The following is a 22,703-nucleotide window of genomic DNA, read 5'->3' as shown; positions in this document are numbered from 1 at the left end:
AACCAAAAACCTTACAATTTGTATAGAAACACAAAAGACCCCGAATAGCCAAAGAAATCTTGAGAAAGAAAAACGGAGTTGGAGGAATCAGGCTCCCTGACTTCAAACTATACCACAAAGCTACAGTAATAAAGACAGTATTGTACTGGTGCAAAAACAGCCATTCTGGCTGGTGTGAGGTGATGTCTCATTGCGGTTTTGATTTGCATTTCTCTCATAATTAGTGATGTTGAACATCTTTTCATGTACCTCTTGGCCATCTGTATGTTTTCTTTGGAGAAATGTCTATTTAGGTCTTCTGCCCATTTTTTTTTTTATTGGGGTTGTTTGTTTTTATGCTATTAAGCCACATGAGCTGTTTGTAAATTTTGAAGACTAATCCCTTGTTGGTTGCTTCGTTTGCAGATATTTTCTCCCATTCTGTGAGTTGTCTTTTTTTTTTGTTTATGGTTTCCTTTTATGTGCAAAAGTTTGAGGTTAGTTAGGTGCCGTTTGTTTATTTTTGTTTTTATTTCCATTACTCTGGGAGACGGATCAAAAAAGATATCGCTGCCATTTATGTCAGAGAGTGTTCTGCCTATGTTTTCCTCTAAGAGTTTTATAGTGTCCAGTCTTACATTTAGGTCTTTAATCCATTTTGAGTTTATTTTTGTGTATGGTGTTAAAGAGTGTTCTAACTTCTTTTTTTTACATGTAGCTGTCCAGTTATCACAACACCATTGATTGCGGAGACTGTCTTTCCTCCATTGTATAGTCTTGCCTCCTTTGTCATAGATTAATTGGCCATAGGTGCATGGGTTTATTTCTGGGCCTCCTATCCTATTCCATTGATCTATAGTCCCATTTTTTTCCAGTACCATACTGTTTTAATGACTATAGTTTTGTAGTATAGTCTGACATCAGGGAGCTTGATTCCTCCAGCTCTGTTTTTCTCTCTCAAGATTGCTTTGGCTATTCGGGGTCTTTTGTGTCTCCACACAAATTTTAAGATTTTTTGTTCTAGTTCTGTGAAAAATGCCATTGGTAATTTGATAGGGATTGCATTGAATCTGTAGATTGCCTTGGGTAGTATAGTCATTTTGACAATATTGATTCTGCCAAGCCAAGAATATGGTATATCTTTCCATCTGTTTGTGTCAACTTCTATTTCTTTCATCAGCGTCTTATAATTTTCAGAGTACAGGTTTTTTGCCTCCTTAGGTAGGTTTATTTTCAGGCATTTTATTCTTTTTGATGTGATGGTAAATGGGATTGTTCCTTTAACTTCTCTTTTTGATCTTTCATTGTCAATGTGTAGAACTGCAACAGATTTCTGTGTATTAATTTTGTAACCTGCAGATTTACCAGATTCTTTGATGAGCTCTAGTAGTTTTCTGGTAGCATCTTTAGGATTTTCTATCTATAGTATTATGTCATCTGCAAACAGTGACAGTTTAATTTCTTCTTTTCCAATTTGGATTTCTTTTTCTTCTCTGACTTCCGTAGCTAGGACTTCCAAAGCTATGTTGAATAAAAGTGGTGAGAGTGGACATCCTTATCTTGTTCCTGATCTTAGAAGAAATGTTTTCAGCTTTTCACTGTTGAGTTTGATGTTATCTGTAGGTTTGTCATATATGGCCTTTATTATGTTGAGGTATGTGCCCTCTATGCCCACTTTCTGGAGAGTTTTTATCACAAATAGGTGTTGAATTTTCTTAAAACCTTTTTCTGAATCTATCGAGATGATCATACGGTTTTTATTCTTCAGTTTATTGATGTGATGTATCACACTCATTGATTTGTGGATCTTGAAAAATCTTGCATCCCTGGGGTAAATCCCCCTTGATCATGGTGTACAATCTGTTTACTATATTGTTGGATTCAGATTGCTAGTATTTTGTTGAGGATTTTTGTGTCTGTGTTCATCAGTGATATTGGCCTGTAGTTTTCTTTTTTGTGTGGTATCCTTGTTTGGTTTTGGTATCACAGTAATGGTGGCCTCATAGAATGAGTTTGGGAGTTTTCCTTCCTCTGCAGTTTTTTGGAACAGTTTCAGGATAGGTGTTAACTCTTCTCTAAATGTTTGATAGAATTTGTCTGTGAAGCCACCTGACCCTGGACTTTCGTTTGTTGGGAGTTTTTTAATCACAGTTTCAATTTCAGTACTTATGATTGGCCTGTTCATATTTTCTGTTTCTTCCTGGTTCAATCATGGTAGACTGTACGTTTCTAAAAATTTGTCCATTTCTTCCAGGCTGTCCATTTTATTGGCATATAGTTGCTTGTAGTAGTCTCTTATGATTCTTTGTGTCTCTGTGGTGTCACAACTTCTCCTCTTTCATTTCTAATTTTAGTGATTTGAGTCCTCTCCTTTTTTTCTTGATGAGTCTAGTTAAAGGTTTATCAATATTGTTTATCTTTTCAAAGAACCAGCTTTTAGTTTCATTGATCTTTGCTGTTGTTTTCTTCATCTCTATTTCATTTATTTCTTCTCTGATCGTCTACTAGCTAGGTTTTGTTTGTTTTCTTTCTCTAGTTCCTTTAGGCATAAGTTTAGGTTGTTTAATTGAGATTTTTCTTGTTTCCTGAGGTAAGATTGTATTGCTATAAAATTCCTTCTTAGAACTGCTTTTACTGCATCTCATAGGATCATTGTGCTTTCATGTTTATTTGTCTGTAGGCATTTTTTGGTTTCCTCTTTGATTTCTTCAGTGAGCCATTGGTTGTTTAGTTGCATATTTTTAGCCTCCACGTGTTCGTGTTTTTTACAGTTTTTTTTTCTTGTAGTTTATTTCTAATTTCATAGTGCTGTGGTCACAAAAGATGATTGATATGATTTCAGTTTTCTTAAATTTACCAAGGCTCGCTTTGTGGCCCAGCATGTGTTCAGTCCTGGTGAATGTTCTATGTGCACATGAGAAGAATGTGCTGCTGCTTTTGGATGGAATGCTCTAGAAATATAAATTAAGTCCATCTATCTAATGTGTCATTTAAGGCCTGTATTTCCTTATTAATTTTCTATCTGGATGAGCTGTGCATTAATGAAAGTGGGGTGTTAAAGTCCCCCACTATTACTGTGTTGCTGTTGATTTCTCCCTTTATGGCTGTTAGTATTTGCTTTATATATCGAGGTGCTCCTATATTGGGTGCATATATATTTACAGTTGTTATATCTTATTCTTGGATTAATTCCTTGATCATTATGTAGTGTCCTTCTTTGTTTATTTATTGTAGTGTCCTTCTTTGACTCTGTAAAACAGTCCTTATTTTAAAGTCTATTTTGTCTGATAGGAGTATTGCTATTCCAGCTTTCTTTTGATTTCTATTTGCGTGGAATATCTTTTTCCATCCCGTCACTTTTAGTCTGTATGTGTCCCTAGATCTGAAGTGGGTCTCTTTCAGACAGCATGTATATGGATTTTATGTTTGTATCTATTCAGCCAGTCTATGTCTTATGGTTGGAGCATTTAATCCATTTATGTTTAAGGTAATTATCGATATGTATGTTCTTATTGCCTTTTTGTTACTTGTTTTGGATTTGCTTTTGTAGGTCTTTTTTCTTCCCTCCCTCTTTTGTTCTCTTTGTGATTTGATGACTAACTTTAGTGTTGTGTTTGGATTCCTGGAGGGTATGGGATTTGATTTTATTGTGATTGTGCCCCTCCTACCATCTCGTTTTGGCTTCTTCTTTGTCTTTGGATATAGGGTATCTTTCTTTTGGTAGGTTCTAGCTTTTTTTCATTGGTGGTTGTTCAGCAGTTAGTTGTGATTTTGGTGGTTCTGTAAGAAGGGGGTGAAGTCATGTCCTCCTACTCCACCATCTTGAGCTAATCCCAAGTCCTTTTCTATAGAGTTTTACATTAAATACATCAGAAGAACTTTATTTGGTTCATGAATGTGTCTTTGTACATATATTTTATAGATGTTTTAAACTTTGACATAAGATATGAATACCCTAACAAAGCTATAGAACAAAAGCAAATGTATTCTATGTTTTGGTTGGAATTTCTTGTCCTAAGATTATTACATGACCAAGGTCATGCTCTCAAGGCCAATAACAGACCAATAATTGTCCCATAAAGGATATGCACCAACTCTCTCATAAAGGATATGCAATTTTTAGCCAGCTCTGGCAGATTGTGGACCCAAAGTCCATTGAATGCCTCTGATGTATGGTAGTGGCCTTCTGCCATAGATTCCAGTAGGCAAAGAGAGATGTTACTGAGAGTCCTAACTGAAACAGCAAACGAAAATCAGAGGGGTCCACAAAAAGGGCATCTGGGGTAGTCAGTTGAATGGCTTCCAGGGGATCCTGTCCATCAAGGCCCCAGCCAAATGTAGTCATCTTTATGGTAACCAGATTGTTGGGTGTTGTGTGATCCCTGTGAGAGTGTGGCGTTATCTGTATAGTCCCACCAATTGCTCAGATGATTTTTATTTAGGGGGACAGAGAGGGCCGAAAGCATGACAGTCATCTTCCCTGGATTATGCCCCTTACAGATCATGCCCAGGAATTTTACTTCATTTTTAGGTCCATGTACCTTGTTAATAACAGCCTAGCTACATGATACTCGTAGGTGAACAGGACATCCAGTTCTTTTTGGGTAGTGCCCTTGTCTGAGCCCACTAGGATGATTTCATCAATAGAGTGGAAGGTTAGTGCTCCCTCAAGGAGCAGGACTTTTTCCAAGTCTTTACCTATGCATTAGTACAGGTAGAGAATTTAGGGAGTCTCATGGAAGGACATTAGTGGTATAATACAACCCATATTGCGTACAACAAACTAATTCTGAACATGCATATGGAGAGGGATGCTGAGAAGGGCGTTTGTGATGTCAACCACAGGACACCAAGATTCTTTATCTTGGATGATATAACCTCTATAACTGTCACAATGTCAGGTACCACTGGTGCCATAGGTAGCTCTAACGCTTTGTGTAACCCTAATCAATTTAGAGTCTGGGTACCAAAGGTCTTGCACACAGTCCAGGTGGAGTTACTGAATGGAGAAATAGTTTACAGATATTTGTTGGCCTTTGAAAGCTCAACAATGAAGACAGTTGCCCCTTTTTATTACCAAGGCCTGTGACTTTGTTTTTGGTAGACAGAGGTGCTAGTTGCCAGTAGTTTGGTAGATCATAATCTTTCACATACCCCACTAAAATACCCTAACTGTAAATCTTATCTTGGTGGGGGGTGGTTAGTGCTGCTTGATATAAAAAATACATTTCTACCAATAACATATTTGGTGGTAGAAACCACAATAATGGAGGTTTGTAGTGGTCCAAAGGGCATTCACTCATAGTTGGGTTTGGAAAAGAGTCCTAGTGGTGGGTGGACTAAAACTACAGAGAATTATCTGTTTCCTCCTCATCCTTTTATAAGGGACTGTCGAAATCCCAGAAATTTATTCACCAGTATCCAAAAGGCCCAAGAAATGCAGTATTTCCCCTCCACAGTTTGAACTCTGACCTTAGCATATGTCCTCAGTTCCCCACTGGCGACATAGAGACCTTGTCTAACCTCTAGTCACGTTTATTTATGAAAGCTTAGAGGTCTGAGTAAAAGTGGGAAGGATCTGTATTGATGGATACCACCAGGCACCATTCTTGCTAAGTTTAATAAGATTACATCCTTCATTAAAGAATCAAACTACCCAAGGCTCTAAGGCCTCTTCAGGTCACTGGATAAAGTGATTCCAAAGGGCTCTACATTATTTTTAATTAAAGGGACAAGCTTTAATAACTGCTGTGTTCTGGGCTCTGTTTTGGCACCAAGAATGTGCTTGGAGATAACAGTAGTCATTGGATACAGTTCAACTCACAGAGTCTCTGATTGTTGGATCCATCATCAGAGAACAATAATCAGCATCTAGAGAATTGCTTCCCTAGCTTTTTTAGAGTCCCTCTGTTGGTTCTCTAATTGGACTTACTGTGGGAACTCAGCCAGGGAGTTGGGAGCTCAAGGGAAGGACCATTCCCCTGAGAACTGAAAATCTTATGTAAACAATCCATTAGCACTCTCCAAGAGTGTTTTGTGGCATCCACTGTCACTGTCTGAGAATCACTGGCATAGCTGATAACGAGCCCTGCTGGACTCACGCAAACAATCCACTAGTACTATGTCAGAGCACCCCCAAAGACTTTTTTCATATCTCCCAAAGTTGCCCAGTAGAAGTTTCAGTATTTTGCTTTTCTAGAAGAGCATTGTGTTTCATCGACCGCCTGCTCAGTGTGTCAGTTTGTCAAAAAGTGAGCCTCCAGTTTTTAGTTGGTAAATTAAGACTAACTGAAAGTAACAATTAAGTATTTATTTATTTACTGAGATAGTATAAGCAAGAGCCTAAACAAGAAAGGGCCCTAGCTCCACCAATGTTTTATTTGCCCCACAGAATGGCCCAGAGGTGGGTCATGTGCATCAGAGCAGGTGAGAGGAACATCTTACTGTGGACTAAGTCCCCCCAAAAGCCTCTGATGTTTTATGGACCCAAGTGCCACGAGGAAGTAGAAGAGAGAGGGCTTAGAATGGAAAAGTGTTGAACCAGAATGGAAAAAGAGTTTTTAAGGCCACCCAGTAAGATGGTCTAGGCAGAAGTTCTGAACAGTATAATGCCTCACCTGAGGTATCCTCTGCCTCATAAGGAGTTTTCCCAATGGATACACTTGAGCTAGAATGCAGATATGCCAGTCCGGATGGATCTTAGTCCATGACTGCAACTACCTCCAACGCCTGCAGTGCACTGGCTGTGCCTCAAATATAGTATGGGGTGTGAAGTTTTTCCCAATGACAGCTGCCAGATAAGGCCTCTGTAATTGTGCATGGTTGAGCCTGAAAGATCACACATAGAATTTTGGCCTGGAGTCAGACTCTCCCCAGTTTTTATATGTATACCTATACCTATATCTATACCTATTCTGATCATCTGTGTGGACAGTGATACTGAAGAGAGAGTTTGAGATGTAGTACACCAGACTTCTTCATCTTGGGTAGTAGCCTCTGTGACAGTCCCAAAGTCAGTTAGTGCCAGTGCCCAGGGCTGCACTACAGCATTGAGCCACGATCAGTTGAGTCTCTACGCGACTGAGGCCAGGTGCACAGGTCAAACAGGGCTACTGAATGGAGAATTAGTCTCAGAAAACTGTGGCTCCATTAAGCTCAGCAATTAGGATAGCTATATCTTTTCTCTGCTAGTCCATTGATACCTTACTGGTAAACAGTAGAACTGCACAGTGTTAGGAGGGTAGGTTTATGGTCCCCACATGCCATAAAATGTCCCTAACTGCAGCAACTACCTTCAGGACTTTGGAGTGAATTCAAGCAGGGATACACTTAGACAGTACATCTGTACCAATATATATTCAATAGTGGGAGCCATTACAATGGTGGTCATAACAATTGTAATGCTCCAGTGGGGCCCACTTATAGTTGTATCTGGTAAAGGTTCTGATGGTATTGGACTGAGACTCAAAACCAGAGAGCATTGTTTGTTTCTTCTTTGTATTAGATTCCTAGCACTGCTGTAACAAAGTACCACAAACTCATTGACTTAAAACACAGAAATTTATTGTCTCAGAGTTCTGGAGGCTAGAAGTCTGATATCAGGGTGTCAGCAGGGATGGTCACTTCTGAGGGATTGTTATTGATAATCTGTTCAATACTTCTGTTCTAGCTTTTGGTGGTTTGCTAGCAATATTTGGTGTTCTTTGGCTTCAACATTTTAAAGTTTTTTTTTACAGCAGTAGCCCACTTCCCAGTACCAGAAATCTATATGAGTTTGCTTGGACTGCTATAACAAAGGACCGCAAACTGAATGGCTTAAAAAAATATTGTCCTACAATCAGGATGGTAGAAGTGTGGGATTAGATATTGGTAGGATTGTTTTCTTCTGAGGACTCGAGCAAAAAAGATGTTTTTTGCCTCTGTCCTACCTTCTGGTGGTTTTCTGGCAACATTTGACATTCCTTGGCTTGTAGATTCATCACCCTGATCTATGCCTTCATCTTCACAAGGTGCTCTCCCCATATGTTTGTCTGTCTCTGTGCTCAGATTTCCCATTTTTATAAGGACTAGGACCCACTCTAATAACCTCATGTTAACTTGATTACCTCTGTAAAGACCTTATTTCTAAATAAGGTCACATTCTAAGGTACCGTGGGATAAGAATTCCCTCTTGGTAGAGGGGAAGTGGGAACAATTTAACCTATAACCCCCTCATTGTAGTGTCAGGGATTGTGGAGGGCACAGTTAACTATGCACCAGTATCCAGGAGACCCAATAAATGCGGTTCTCCCCTAGTTCCCCATTGAACTCTTAACCTGATATAGGACCATTGTTCCCCACTAGAGACATAGAAACCTTGGCCCAGCCACTAGTCTTATTTATTTTTAAAAGCTGAAAAACTTGGTTAAAAGTTAATAGGGGATTTTAATTCCCCACCCCTACCCCCAGGTTCACTGGGAGGAGCAGAGGGAATAGCACTTGTATTAATCGTAAGGCCATGACCTTGCAGACTCTAGTGGAGCAGCCTAGTGGATCCCACGGCCCACTCACTCTATGACCATAAGTTCTTGGTGGGAAAGTCCATCAGTCTCCTCTTTGGGAAGCTTTTGTTGAGTAACCTGGATCCAGAGATCTCTTTGGGAAGGATCTAGCCCAAATGGTCTAAGAGGGGCAACAGGCTTACCATTTTTACATTGCTCTTTCTACTGGTTGGTCTTTGCCTTCTGGGCAGTAGCCACATTTTTTTAACTCAGTGATTTGTCAGTGAAGATCTGGACTGTTACAGAATGATCAATGTGGCCTTGTGAGGAGGTTTAATTGAGCTCAGTAACCAGAAGAAGTTAACGTGAACAAACCTGGAAATCTGAGTCTTGTTGACAGTCTCATCATCTATTGTTCTTACCCCACATTTGTACATCTAAGACACCACTAGGGTGGCTCACAAGGAAACTATATCCACTGGAAGTATAATTCAACCATGGAACCATGAGTTCCTTGCTGTTTAGTGGCAAGGAACTCATGGTGCATGGGGTCAAATCTCTCAGAGCCCAAATGATCTTGAGTGCTTGTATCCTTTCATCCCAGTGCCATCTTCTTCTTTAGGCAAAGTAGCTGCTGTTTTGTACTCTGAAAGTGGGGGTCACATACCAGAGGTACCATTCTCTTAGTAAGTAAAACAAGATTACCTCCTCCATCTTGGAGGCAAACTACCCAAGTCTCTGAGAGCTTCAGATTGCTGGGGTGAAGTAATCCCAAAAGGCTCTTCATTATTTTACATTTTAGGCATAAGTTCCAACAAAAATTCACTTTGTTTTAGGCTGTCTTTTGGTGCCAGGGACATGCTTACAGTTAACAGTAGTATTGGGATGCAATTCAGGGTCTCTGACAAATTTTGTTCCCATCACTAGAGGAAGGAATTTTGTTCCCATCAGTAGCTAGAGAATTGCTTCCCTAGCTTTCCTATGAGTGTCTCTTTTGGATCTGTAATTTGACTCATGGAGTTCAGTCAAGTTTGGGCAAGGGGGTGGAAACTAAAGGGAAGGACCGCTGTTCCCCCTTATACCTGAAAAGCTTACGTAAAAAGTCACTAGCACTCCCCAAAGAAACCCCAGGGTCCACTAGTCCTTTTTGAGACACATGAGCATGGCTGATGAAGCACCCATGGAACTCTCAGGCTCTTGCATGTGATCCATTAGTATCACTTGAGAGTGTCTGATGGACCTCTGTATCACCTCTCAAAAGTGCCCCATGGGATCTTCAGAGTTTTGCTTTCCTAGAAAGGCACTGTGCTTTACAGGCATACCTCATTTTATTGCATTTTGCAGATACTGCATTTTTTACAAATTGAAGAATTGTGGCAGCCTTGCATCAAGCAAGTCTATCGGTGCCATTTTTCCAAAAGCATTTGCTCACCTCATGTCTCTGTGTCACATTTTGGTAATTCTTACAATATTCAAACTTTTTTCATTATTATTATATTTGTTATGGTGATCTGTGATCAGTGAGCTTTGATGTTATTATTGTAGTTGTTTTGGGACACCACAAACCACACGCATATAGATGGTAAACTTAATTGATAAATGTTATGTGTGTTCTGACTGCTCTACCGGCTCTCTTCCTCTCCTCTAGCTTCCCTGTTTCCTCAGACAGAACAATATTGAAATTAGGCCAATTAATAACCCTACAATGGCCTCTGTATGTTCAACTGAAAGGAGGAGTTGCACGTTAGTTTAAATCAAAAGCTAGAAATGATTAAGCTAAGTGAGGAGGGCATGTTGAAAGCCGAGAAAGGCCAAAAGCTAGTCCTCTTGCTCCACACTATAGCCAAGTTGTGAATGCAAAGGAAAAGTTCTTGAAGGAAACTAAAAGTGCTACTCTAGTGAACACACAAATAATAGGAAAGCGAGACAGGCCTATTGCTGATACGGATAAAATTTCAGTGGTCTGGACAGAAGATGTGAAACCAGCCACAACATTTGCTTAAGCGAAAGCCTAATCCAGAGCAAGGCCCTAACTCTCTTCAATTCTATGAAGGCCAAGAGAGGTGAGGAAGCTGCAGAAGAAAAGTTTGAAGCTAGCAGAAGTTGTCTCATGATGTTTAAGGAAAGAAGCCATCTCCATAACACAAAAGTGCAAGGGGAAGCAGCAAGTGCTTACGTAGAAGCTGCAGCAAGTTACCCAGGAGACCTAGCTAAGATAATTAATGAAGGTGGCTACACTAAACATCAGATTTTCAATGTAGATGAAACAGCCCCCTATTGGAAGAAGATGCCATCTAGGACTTTCAGAGTTAGAGAGGAGAAGTCAATGCCTGGCTTCAAAACTTCAAAGTACAGGCTGACTCTTGTTAGGGGCTAATGCAGCTGGTAACTTGAAGTTGAAGCCAATGCTCATTTATCATTCTGAAAATCCTAAGGCCCTTAAGAATTATGCTAAATCTACTCTGCCTGTGATCTGTAAATGGACAACAAAGTCCAGATAATAGCACATGTGTTTGCAAAATGGTTTACTACATATTTTAAGCCCACTGTTGAGACCTACTGCTCAGAAAATTTCAAAATATTACTGCTCACTGATAATGCACCTGGTCACCCAAGAACTCTTCTGGAGCTGTACAACAGGATTAATGTTTTCATGCCTGCTAACACAACATCCATCCTGCAGCCCATGGATGAAGGAGTAATTTCAATTTTCAAGTCTTATTATTTAAGAAATACATTTTGTAAAGCTATAGCTGCCATAGATAATGATTCCTCTGATGGATCTGGGCAAAGTAAATTGAAAACCTTCTGGAAAGGATTCACCACTCTAGATGCCATTAAGAACATTCATGATTCTTGGGAAGAGGTCAAAATGTCAACATTAAGGGAAGTTTGGAAGGAGTTGATTCCAGCCCTCATGGATGACTTTGAAGAATTCAAGACTTCAGTGGAGGAAGCAACTACAGATGTGGTGGAAATAGCAAGAAAACTAGAATTAGAAGTAGAGACTGAAGATGCAACTGAATTGCTAAAATCTCATGAGAAGATTTTAATGAATGAAGAGTTGCTTCTTATGGTTGAGCAAAGAAAGTGGTTTCTTGAGATGGAATCTACTCCTGGTGAAGATGATGTGAAGATTGCTGGAATGACAACAAGGGATTTAGAATATTATATGCACTTAGTTGATAAAGCAGCAGCAAGTTTTGAGAGGATTGACTCTCATTTTGAAAGAAGTTCTGCATGCTGTGAAACAGCATTGCATGCTACAGAGAAATCATTCATGAAAAGAAGAGTCAACCAATGAGCCAAACTTCACTGTGGTCTTATTTTAAGAAATCGCCACAGCCACCCCAGCCTTCAGCAACCACCACCCTGATCAGCCAGCAGCCATCAACATCGAGGCAAGACCCTTCAGTGGCAAAAAGATTAGGACTAGCTGAAGGCTCAGATGATGGCTAGCATTTTGTAGCAATAAAGTATTTTTAAAATAAGATACGTACATTGATTTTTATAGACATAATGCTATTGCACAATTAGTAGACTACTGTATCGTGTAAACATAGCTTTTATATGTGCACTGGGAAACCAAAAAATTCATATGACTCGCTTTACTGAAATATTCACTTTGTTGCGGGGGTCTGGAACTGAACCCGTGACATCTCCAAGGTGTGCCTGTACTATCCATCCTGCTCACTGCACCAATTTGTCAGAGAAAGCACTGCCACTTGTTGAGTTGGTCAATTATAACAAGCCAAACTGAAAATAACAATTAAACCTTTATTCGATTACTGTGATAGCATAAGTATGAGTCTAAACAGGAAAGGTCCCAGCTTTATTATTCCATTTTTCCCCACTGAAGGCCCCAGGTAAGAGATGTTTTATCAGAAATGGTTGGGGGATTGTCTCATTGCCAAAGGAGCCCTAAACTAAAGGCTCTTGCCATTTTATGGACCCAGGAGGTAGGGAATGCAGGAAGGTCTAGGAATGGAAAAGTAGCGAAAACTGAGTCAGATAGGAGAAAATCGTCTTCAAGCCTCCCCAGTAAGGTTGTCAAAGCAGAGTCACCTGAACAGAACAGTGCATCATTTGAGCCCTTAACTGGGGCTGTGTAAGACTGTGGTTGGCCTGGAGGGGCCTGAACCCATGAATATACTGGCTGTGCAGTCGGTCTAGTGTGGGTAGGAAGCTTTCTCCCATGGTAACTGCCAGGTAAGATGACACATAGGATTTTCACTTGGATCCACACTCCTTAGTTTTGACACACATGTACATATATTCATACATACATGTGCACGTGCACACATATATGCATATGTTATGTGCACATATATTTTAGAAATCATGAGGACTCCCAGACACCTTCAGTTCTAGTCCCTCAGGTCTCCTTCTTGCCTTCCTCCGTTTCATATGTGTATGTCCTTTCTTCCAGGGTGTTAATCCTGACTCTTAAAACATCAGCAGAGTTATGTATTTGCTTAACTCTACAATGCTTCAACCCTTGTTACAGAATTACTTAGCACATACCACTAAAAAAAAAAGCCTACTAGGAAGATTTAGTGATTTGCTTTCTGTCTGTACCCCATACTCTTGCCCAAGTCTGAGGGTATGTTTCAAACACTATTTATGACTAATTTGAATCATTTTTTTAACCCTTCAGTAGGTTCATTTCATTATGTTTTTTCATTTCTTCTTCTTATCCTTGTTGATTTAGTTTTATTTTTGGAATGTATGGAACATTGACCTACTTCCAGAAGTAAATATTATACCAAAGGTATACTTAAGAGCGTCATTTCTTCCCCAGTCCTTCCCATGCATTCCCCAGTCCTTTCTCCCACCCTGTCTTCTGGCAGGTAACCAACTACATGATTTTTTTGCTTATCTTTTCTGTGCTTCATCTTGTAAAGTTAGTATCTATTTCTCATTTCTTCCGATTACTGCTTTCTGAGCCAAAAGTTAGTATACTAGATAACCTTTAAAAAATTTTTTCCACTTAACATTACCTCCTAGAAATTCCTCCATGTAGTTTATAAAAATCTTTTAAAAATTTTTACATAAATATGTAAAATAGTACATTATATACCATAGTTTATACTATACCATAATTTACACCTTGGTTTATATATATACACCATAATATACACCTTGGTTTATTCAACCAATATCCTATTCTTGAACATTTAGGTGGTTTAAAATATTTTGCAATTACAAATAATACTGTAATGAATAACCTTGTACATATGTATTTTTATTGTTTCATCTACTATTGTGTATTTATGTAATGTATACATACCCCAAAAGTAGAGATTAGTATGAAATATATTTGATTCCTCAAGATATCTATGAAATAACGAGACAGTTTCAGTAGCACCCATTAAAACTTTTCTTATTTTCATGTAAGACCTAACATTATGGCAGTTCATTGATAACTTTAAAAATGAGAGAAAATGCTACTGTACACTTGTTATAAATTTGAAATCTAGAGATTTCACAATGGATCTGTTTTCCCATTTAGTGGACTAAATGGATCTCTTTATGTAGGTCATATTGGAGTACTGGGTGAAAATCTTACGCTTGTAAATCAAGATTCAGTGTCAAAACCCCAAATGCAAGTAGAGAAACAAATACCTTACAGAAAGGAGATGAGTCATAGTAAGTATAATAATTATGGGTAACTCTAAATTATTTTAAACTCATCAGAAGATCTTTTTTCTTTGGTTCATGAATATGTCTTTAAGTGTATATTTTATAGAAGTAAAAATAAATGACCTAAACTGTGAATACCCTAAGTTAACTAGAGAACAAAATCAAAAGTGTTAATACCTTCAGATTGGAATTTCTAGTCATAAGATTATTTAACAGCCATAGGACGTGCACTCAGTATCCACCAAGGACCAATAACTGTCCAATAGTATCTCAAAGTGTGTGAACCTTTTAGATGATTCTGGGAGATTACAGGTTCCGGGAAGTTATGCCCAGTGGGCACTTCTGACCAGTATCAGGGCCATTCTGCCATAGGCGCCAATTGACAAACCGAGAAGTTTTTGAGATCTGTAACTAAAACAGCAAATAGGAATCAGAGAGGCTTAGGGGAAGGGCAGCCTGGGAGGCTTGCTAGAGACTCCCCATACCCGCACCAGTGTATTCTGTTAATCCGGCCCCACACAGGGCGAGGTCTTCTTGGTAACCTCATAGATAGGTACCATCAAGTTCCCTGCGTGGAAAGTGCCAGTACCAGAAAAGTATGACCAATTGCTGGATCTCTTTTTTATTTGGGGGAGTTGAGAAGATCAAATATTGGCAATCATCTCCTCTGGAATAGGATGTTGTCACCCTTTCCAGATCATGCCTAGGAATTTCACTTGGATGATAGATCCTGGTACCTTGTGTTAATGGCTCAGTCATGTTGCCCCATGTGAGTCTGCAGAGTGACCAGTCCTTATTGGGTAATGACCTTGTCTGGGACCACCAGGAAGACATCTTCGGTTTTGTGGAAGGCTAGTGTTCCTTCCAGTAGCCAGACTTTTTCTAGGTCTTATTGTATCTGATGACAAATAGTAGGGGAATTTAGGTAGACTTGTGGAAGGACATTAGTCGTATATTGCACCCCATTCCACATAAAATTAAACTGATCCTGGATTATCCACGTGGACAGTGATGTCATTTGTTGTACACCAAGTTTCTTTATCTTGGTGGGCAGTAGCCTCTGTGACAGTTTCAAAATCAGGTACTGCCAGTGCTTAGAGTTTTGCTACAGTGTTGAGCTGCCGATAATCCCTTGAGACTCCATGCTCCTAGGGCCATGTGCACAGGTGAGATAGGGCTATTGAGTGGAGAATTAGTCTCATGAAGAACTTTGTTGTTCTTAAACTCAGCAATGAAGGCATTGCTTTTTTCTTTTTCACTCTAGGCAGTTGCTACTATTTTTGAGAAACAACAGCACTAGGGGCTGCTAGTCAGGGAGGTTTGTGGTCTTCCATGTACCGCACTAAAATGGTGTTAACTGGAGCAGTTTTCTTCGGGGCTTGTGGGCAAATGTGAGCAGGTGTTCACTTAGACAATACATCTCTATTGGTAATACATTCAGTAGTGTATGCCATAAAAAGGTTTTATTTGGAGTTTGGAGTTGGCCACAGAGACCCATCCACAGTGGGTCTAGGTAAGGGTCCAACTGGTAGTGGCCTCAGACCCAAAATCAGAGACATTATTTGTTTTCCCCTCATTCTGGTGATGGGGTTTGTGCGTCACAGTCGCCTCTGCGCTAGTATCCAAAAGGCCCAGAAATATAATTCTTCCCTACCTCCCCATTGAACTCTGACCCTGGGATACAACCTCTGGTCCCTACTGGGGATATTGGGACCCAGTCTTTGTTGTTGAAAGTTGAGAGTTCGCAGTACAAGTTAGAAGGGCTCACCTATTCATCTCCATATTCACAGGGAGAAGCTGAGGGGATAACACTTTCATTAATCATAGCACTTGTTAACATGCAGACCCTAATGGTGCTACCTTTTGTGGCCCTTATAGCCTAATATCTGGTCATCAACCTCCTCTTTGAATAACCAGACTCAGAGGGCTTCTCTAGAAGCATCATCCAGGGGAGAGCACATGGTTACCGTTTTATATTGCTCTCTTTGTCAGTCAGTCTTTACTATTTGGGCAGAAGCTGTTTTCTCCGTGCCTGAAAATATGTCCGTTAGGTTCTGGATTTTGTTGCAGAACATTGTCGCCTGACCTGATGAAGAAGTTTGATTTAGTTCGATAACCAGCAGGAGTAGCACAAATAAACCTAGAAATGTGAGCTGGTTAACAATCTTATCTACTGTTCTTACTCATTATTGTAGCATGATTAAAAGGGCTGCTCTAGACTCTGCATTGGTGGTCCAAACATGATTTTAGTGATAGGTTCAGGCGGAAAGCTGTCAGAGCATGAACAGTTCCCAGCTGAGGAAGGAGAGCGTCTTGGTATTTGCCTCTCATCTTCCCTCTTTCTTCCTCCTCCTTGAGCAAACTTTCTGCTGTCAGGGCAGACTTAAAAAGGGGTTTTAGAGTGACCACAACCCAAAGTATCATGATCCCTCACGAAGTTTAAGATTACCTCCTTCATCATGCAAGTGAACAATCCAGGTCTCTAAGATCTCTTTATATCACTGGGCAAAGCAATCCCAAGGAGTTCTATATTTAATTAAATCATGAGTCTCAATAACTTACTATATTGTAGGCTGTCCATCGTTGTCTGGGACCTCATTAAAGCTGACAGCAGGGCTTCCCTGGTGGCGCAGTGGTTGAGAGTATGCCTGCAAATGCAGGGGACACAGGTTCGTGCCCCGGTCCGGGAAGATCCCACATGCCGTGGAGCGGCTGGGCCCGTGAGCCATGGCCGCTGAGCCTGCGCATCCGGAGCCTGTGCTCTGCAACGGGAGAGGCCACAACAGTGAGAGGCCCACGTATCGAAAAAAAAAAAAAAAAGCTGACAGCAATGGTTGGGTGCAGCTTAGCTTGTACTTAGTACTATCATCAGAGGACAATAGCAGTAGCCAGGGAATTGCTTCCCTAGATTTCCCAGAGCCCCTCTGTTGGATCCCTAATTTGACCCACCAGGCATTTTGGCAGGGAGTCTGGGACTAAAGAGAAGGACCACTGTTACCCCTCTAACCCCAAAAGCTTGCATAAACAATCTGCTAGCCCTCTCCAGCAGTGCCCCAGGGCATTCTTGACATAGCACTTCCTGAGACTCATTGCTGTGGCTGGCAGAGTGCATTTTAGGACCCTCAGACTCCTGCAAATGACCAGCTGGTACTTCCCAAGAAGCCTTGTAGTCTTCTCAAGCATCTCCCCAAAATGCCCTGGGGGGTCTTCATGCTTTTTACTTTTCCAGAAAGGCATTGTGCTTAATTGGGCCACCCTGCTTGCCACCATTTGTCACTGAGAGAGAGCTACCAGTTGTGAAGGTGGTGTATAAAGACAACGAACCAAACTGAAAATAACAAGCCTTTATTCACTTACTGCAATAATATGAGTCTAAACATGAAAGGGCATGAGCTCCACCAGTGTTTCAACTAGTCTTTCATTTCCCCATGAAACGTCATCCAGCAAACATCTGATGTATTAGTACAGAGGGGAATATCTCACTCTGCGTACAGATGTTTATATACTATCTTATCTATTTAATTATCTACCATTGTAGCAGTACTTATACCAATACCATAGTTGTGGTATATATATCAGTTTATTCAGTCAGTGTCCTGTGCTTGAACATGTAGATGGTTGTAAGTGTTTTGCAATTAATGAATGATCTTCTGCATAGGCATTTTCATTGCTTGGTCTATTATTATGTATTAAACTAAAGCATAAATAACCCATGAAACCTGAAGACCAATATGAAATGTATTTGTTGCTTAGGAATATTTATGAAATAATGAGACAGCTTCAGCATCATCCAGTTTTATGACAGATCTAGCATTATAATTATTGACTTATGACTTTATAAAAATGAGACAAAATGCTACTGTACACTTGTTATAAATTTGAAATCTAGAGATTGCACATTTAGTGGACTAAATGCACCTCTTTATATGGGTTATTATGGAGTACCAGATAAAAATCCTGTGCTTGTGAAACAAGTTTCAGTTTCAAAACCCCAATTGCAAGTAAAGAAACAAATAACTTCCAGAGAGGAGAGACGCAATAGTAAGTATAATAAAAGGAAACTTTAAATCATTTTAAATTAAACTCATCAGAAGATTTTTTTTCCTTTGGTTCATGAATATGTATTTGAGCATATATTTCATAGAAGTAAAACTAAATGACCTAAAGTGTGAATACCCTAAGATAATTAGAGAACAAAAGCAAAAGTAATGATACCTTTTGGTTGGTATTTGTGCAGTCAATAATTACTAAGTAACAAGACTGACTACTTCCACACACAGTCATGAAAACTATTCACATGATTTTTCTCAATTCACCTTTATGGAAAGAAAATTTGATTATTTGGCATATCCAGAAGTTCCATTATACATGTATCATTTTCTACTTAGCATTTCCTCTTCAAAACGAGAAAAACGATACGATAACACTTGAAAATCTACCTCCTGAGAAGAAAGGTTTTTTTCCAAGAAACCAATCTCAAACTAAGAACCTTAGAGCTATCAGAAAGGAGAATCTTGATAGTAAGTAATTAAACGTAAATCTTATAAATTGTTTTTAATTAAATTCAAAACACTTTTTTGTTCATGAATATATCTTCAACCATTTGCTTCTTTAGTAATTATTCCCATCATACTTTAGATCTTTATTGATGATTTATCTGTTTCTTTTATAATCACTGAATTAGATATGTTAAATCTTACACTTTGTGGATTTTTCTATTTAGTCATGGCAAGCTTTGGTTTATATCTTATGATACTCTATTATTTATGTGCATATAAATTTTAAATTGATAACATTCTTGGGGGACAGAACATTTTGTCCTAATGAAGAGACCCACTTCATCATTTTTATAGTTTTTATTTGTTTATTTTCCTTTAAAACTACCTTATCTGCTATCAGGGTAGCTCCATAAATTTTCTTCTGGTTGGTATTTGTGTGATACATTTTTTTTTATCGTGTTACTTTAATTTTCCTGTGTCTTTATGATTTTGCTCTATCTTTTGTAAGAAACTTATAATGGTCTATATTTTAGAATTCAGCCTGATCTTTTAATTACCTCTCATAATCATATATAAACCAATTATTGATATTTTTAAGTGTAATTCCACCATTTTGTATTCCACCATTTTTTGTATCTGATGTTTCTTTCACTCTTTCACTCTATTTTTTATCATTATATATATTTTTCATTAGCCATATTTAATACCAAAAATTTAAACTTTATTCAAAAATATGCATACTGTAAAACAAAATAATAATTTAAAACCTAAGTATAATAATGTTTATAATAACAATATTTCTAAATTAAATACATTTAATACTTCTGTATATCTAAAAAGTAACGACTGCTTATATATACATGTGTGAAAAGTGTTGTGTTCACATGATGTTTACACTTCAAATAGTGATTTGTATATATCATTAAAAGATGAGATAAGATATTGTTGGGTAACTAACATATATTGTAAATATAGAGGTTCCACCACAGATCTGGTTCTCTATTTAGTGCTTTTATGAGCCTTTCTTCCTGAAGCTCAGAAAATGGAAGAGGTACCAGATGAAAGTCTTTTGCCTGACATTTGGAACTGCTAGAAAGAAAAGACTAAACTTGTAAATACTGAATTATGAGTATTATAAAATTATTTTACATTTTAATTGTTTTAAGCAGAATTATATTCATGAATGTGTGAGCTTACAGACATCTAAGTCAAATTTTTACTGTGTTATTTAAATTCCTATTTCTTGATTTTCTTGCATTTTGTTTGTCGATTATGGAGTGAATGTATTCTCCCACTATGATTGTGGATTTATCTATTTCTTCTTGTAGTATTGTCCTTTTTCCTTATACTGTCTATGTTGTTAGGTGCATACAAAAAAAAATATTTGATAGTCCTTATGGACTCAACATTTTCTTTTTATAAAAGGTACCATCTTAGCCTGTCTCCAGTAAGGTCGTTTGACTAAAATCCTATTTTGTATGACATTGACATAACTCCTGCAGATTTATTTTGGTTAGTATTTTCAGGCATATCTTTTTTCACTTCCTTACTTTACAATTTTCTATGTTCTTATAATTCAGTGACCTCTCATAAATAAATTATAGTTAAATTGCTTATAAATCCAGTGTGACTGTCTTTGTCTCTCACTACAACATGTAATCCGCTTATAATTACTGTACTTACTAATATATTTAGATTTAAATATTTCCTTTTTTGGGTGCTTTCTATTTCTCCTACCTGATCCAGGTTTCTTTCTATTTTCTTTCCTTATTTTTGAATTATTACTTTCTAATTAGTTTAACTTTTAAATCAATCATATACGTTGTTAAAAATGTTTTAATATTTTAAAAATATTAATACCCTTAGTACAGTAAAATCTAATTACAACTTTCTTTTTTTTAAAATAAATTTATTTGTTTTATTTATTTATTTTTGGCTGCGTTGGGTCTTTGTTGCTGCACACAGGCTTTCTCCAGTTGCGGTGAGCAGGGGCTACTCTTTGTTGCGGTGCACAGGCTTCTCATTGCGGTGGCTTCTCTTGTTGTGGAGCACGGGCTCTAGGTGCGCAGGCTTCAGTAGTTGTGGCACGTGGGCTCAGTAGTTGTGGCTCGCAGGCTCTAGAGCACAGGCTCAGTAGTTGTGGTGCACGGGCTTAGCTGCTCTGCAGCATGTGGGATCTTCCCAGACCAGGAGTCGAACTCATGACCCCTGCATTGGCAGGCGGATTCTTAACCACTGCACCACCAGGGAAGTCCCTAATTACAACTTTCTAGGTGTATGTATTCAGTAACAAGAGTCTTCCACATACTTTGAGGAGAGCACTCTGATGATTTTTATGCTTAATTTCATAGTCCATTTTGAAAATGCACCAGAAGATTGGAGGTGGGGTGGGCAAGGGGAGGACGGTTTGATCATTTGTTTAAATTGTGTGTATTTGCTTAAGTTGTTGTAAAGCTGAATGGAAACTAAGTTGTTCTTGGTATACATTAATAATCCAGAGGTTTTACAATCCAGCTGTTTTACTTTTTACTGGATTAAGAGCCTCTATACTTGTAGCTGAGAAAATGGATATCAGATGAAATCTTTCATGTAAAGAAAAAGTTTAAACCTTATAAAACTCATCTCAAATTAAGACACTTGGAACTGCCAGAAAAGTGAGGATTTGTAGTAAGAATATCATATAATGATTTTTAATTAAATTTCTCTGGTTGTTTAATATTTATTCAATTGACCATAGAAATACATGCTATATAGTGTATCATATATACATATAGGTACAGATATATATAGCATATACAACGTGTTTGTGTATGTATTCTCCATTAGGTGAAGTTAATTATGTTTCTAAAGCTTTATTATAAATAAAAATATACAGACACATAATCTGTATTACATATAGATTATATATTACATACAGATATATATATATAATAAATATACACATTTTAAATTGTTATCTATTCTTAGTGAACTGAAATTTCTGTCTTTATGATGGACATTTTGTAGTAATTTTTTTGTGCCTTTAGTCTGTTTTGTCTGATGTTGGCGTGGTATCTTTCTTTATGTAACTACTTGCATAGAATAATTTTTTCGTCACTTTATTTTTAACCTTTTTCTATTATTATGACTTAACTGTATATAATTGGTTATTTTTTAATCCAATGTAACACTCTTTGTGCTTTAAATGGAGCATTGAATACATTTGTATTTACTGGAAGCATGGATATTTTGGAGGTAAGTATACCATTGCCTGTATTTTCTGTCTTTCTTACCTGATCTGCTTTTGAATCTTTTAAATTTATTTTGAATGTATTATTTATCATTTCTTTTTTTTCTCACTCATATATCTGTTATGAAAATATTGCACTTAATCCTAAAATGTGATACCTTATAATACTATTCTTTTTGAACAGTACTCCCATTGTCTCTACACTTCTCATACTCTGTAATTCACTCTCAATAATGTGGTATTTGACTTTATTGTTTCAAACCATGAGAAGAAATATTCCTGGATAATTGACATGTGTTTGAATTACAGAGGATTTTCAATAAATCCAGTTCTCTATTTAATGGATTAAAAGCATCTTTCTCGTAGCTCAGAAAGCAGAAGACGTATTACCCGAGGATGAAGTTGAATTGTCAAAAAGCCAATCTCAAACTAAGAAACTTAGAGCTGTCACAATGAAAGCACTAAATAGTAAGTATGATAAATTTCAATATTATTGATTTATTTTTAATTAAAGTAAGTGGAAAAAAACCCTCTCTCTTAGGTTTATGAATGTTTACTCATATCTTTTGTATAAATCTATTAGATCAAATATATTTACTGTGTTAGTCAATTCTTTTTCAATTCCATTGAAGTTTCGTTTATTCTGTGTTACTAAGAGATGTATGTTAAATTTTCCCACTGTGATTACGGACTTCTTTGTGTTTACGGGTAGTTTAGCCAGATTGGTTTATATATTTGGAAATGATGTTATTAAATGTGTACAAATTTATACTTGTTATATCTTCCTGGTAAACATGAGCTATAAAAGTACACTGTTTATCTCTGTAAAAGTACACTGTTTATCTCTAAAAATACATTTCTTTTGCCTAATGT

The 22,703-nt window shown here is 37.9% G+C and overlaps 1 protein-coding gene across 18 annotated transcripts in view; it reads left to right on the top strand.

The window, feature by feature from the left end:
* CCDC7 (coiled-coil domain containing 7) overlaps positions 1 to 22,703 on the top strand; it is a 288,810-nt gene that overhangs the window by 170,586 nt on the left and 95,521 nt on the right. For 15 of the 18 annotated variants that reach the window (XM_082854543.1, XM_082854542.1, XM_082854544.1 and 12 more), the window contains 3 exons: positions 13,998 to 14,108; positions 18,491 to 18,622; positions 22,197 to 22,298. In XM_082854543.1, coding sequence (XP_082710669.1) covers positions 13,998 to 14,108; positions 18,491 to 18,622; positions 22,197 to 22,298 — 345 coding nt within the window. The remainder of the gene's footprint in view (positions 1 to 13,997; positions 14,109 to 18,490; positions 18,623 to 22,196; positions 22,299 to 22,703) is intronic. The other 3 variants (XM_082854533.1, XM_082854537.1, XM_082854540.1) reach the window with 3 other exon arrangements.

This window comes from Leucopleurus acutus (genome assembly GCF_964270905.1).
Source record: "Leucopleurus acutus genome assembly, chromosome: 1".
NCBI lineage: Eukaryota > Metazoa > Chordata > Mammalia > Artiodactyla > Delphinidae > Leucopleurus > Leucopleurus acutus.
Note: the sequence above shows the minus strand (reverse complement) of the source record. Positions and strands in the feature narration are given on the sequence as shown.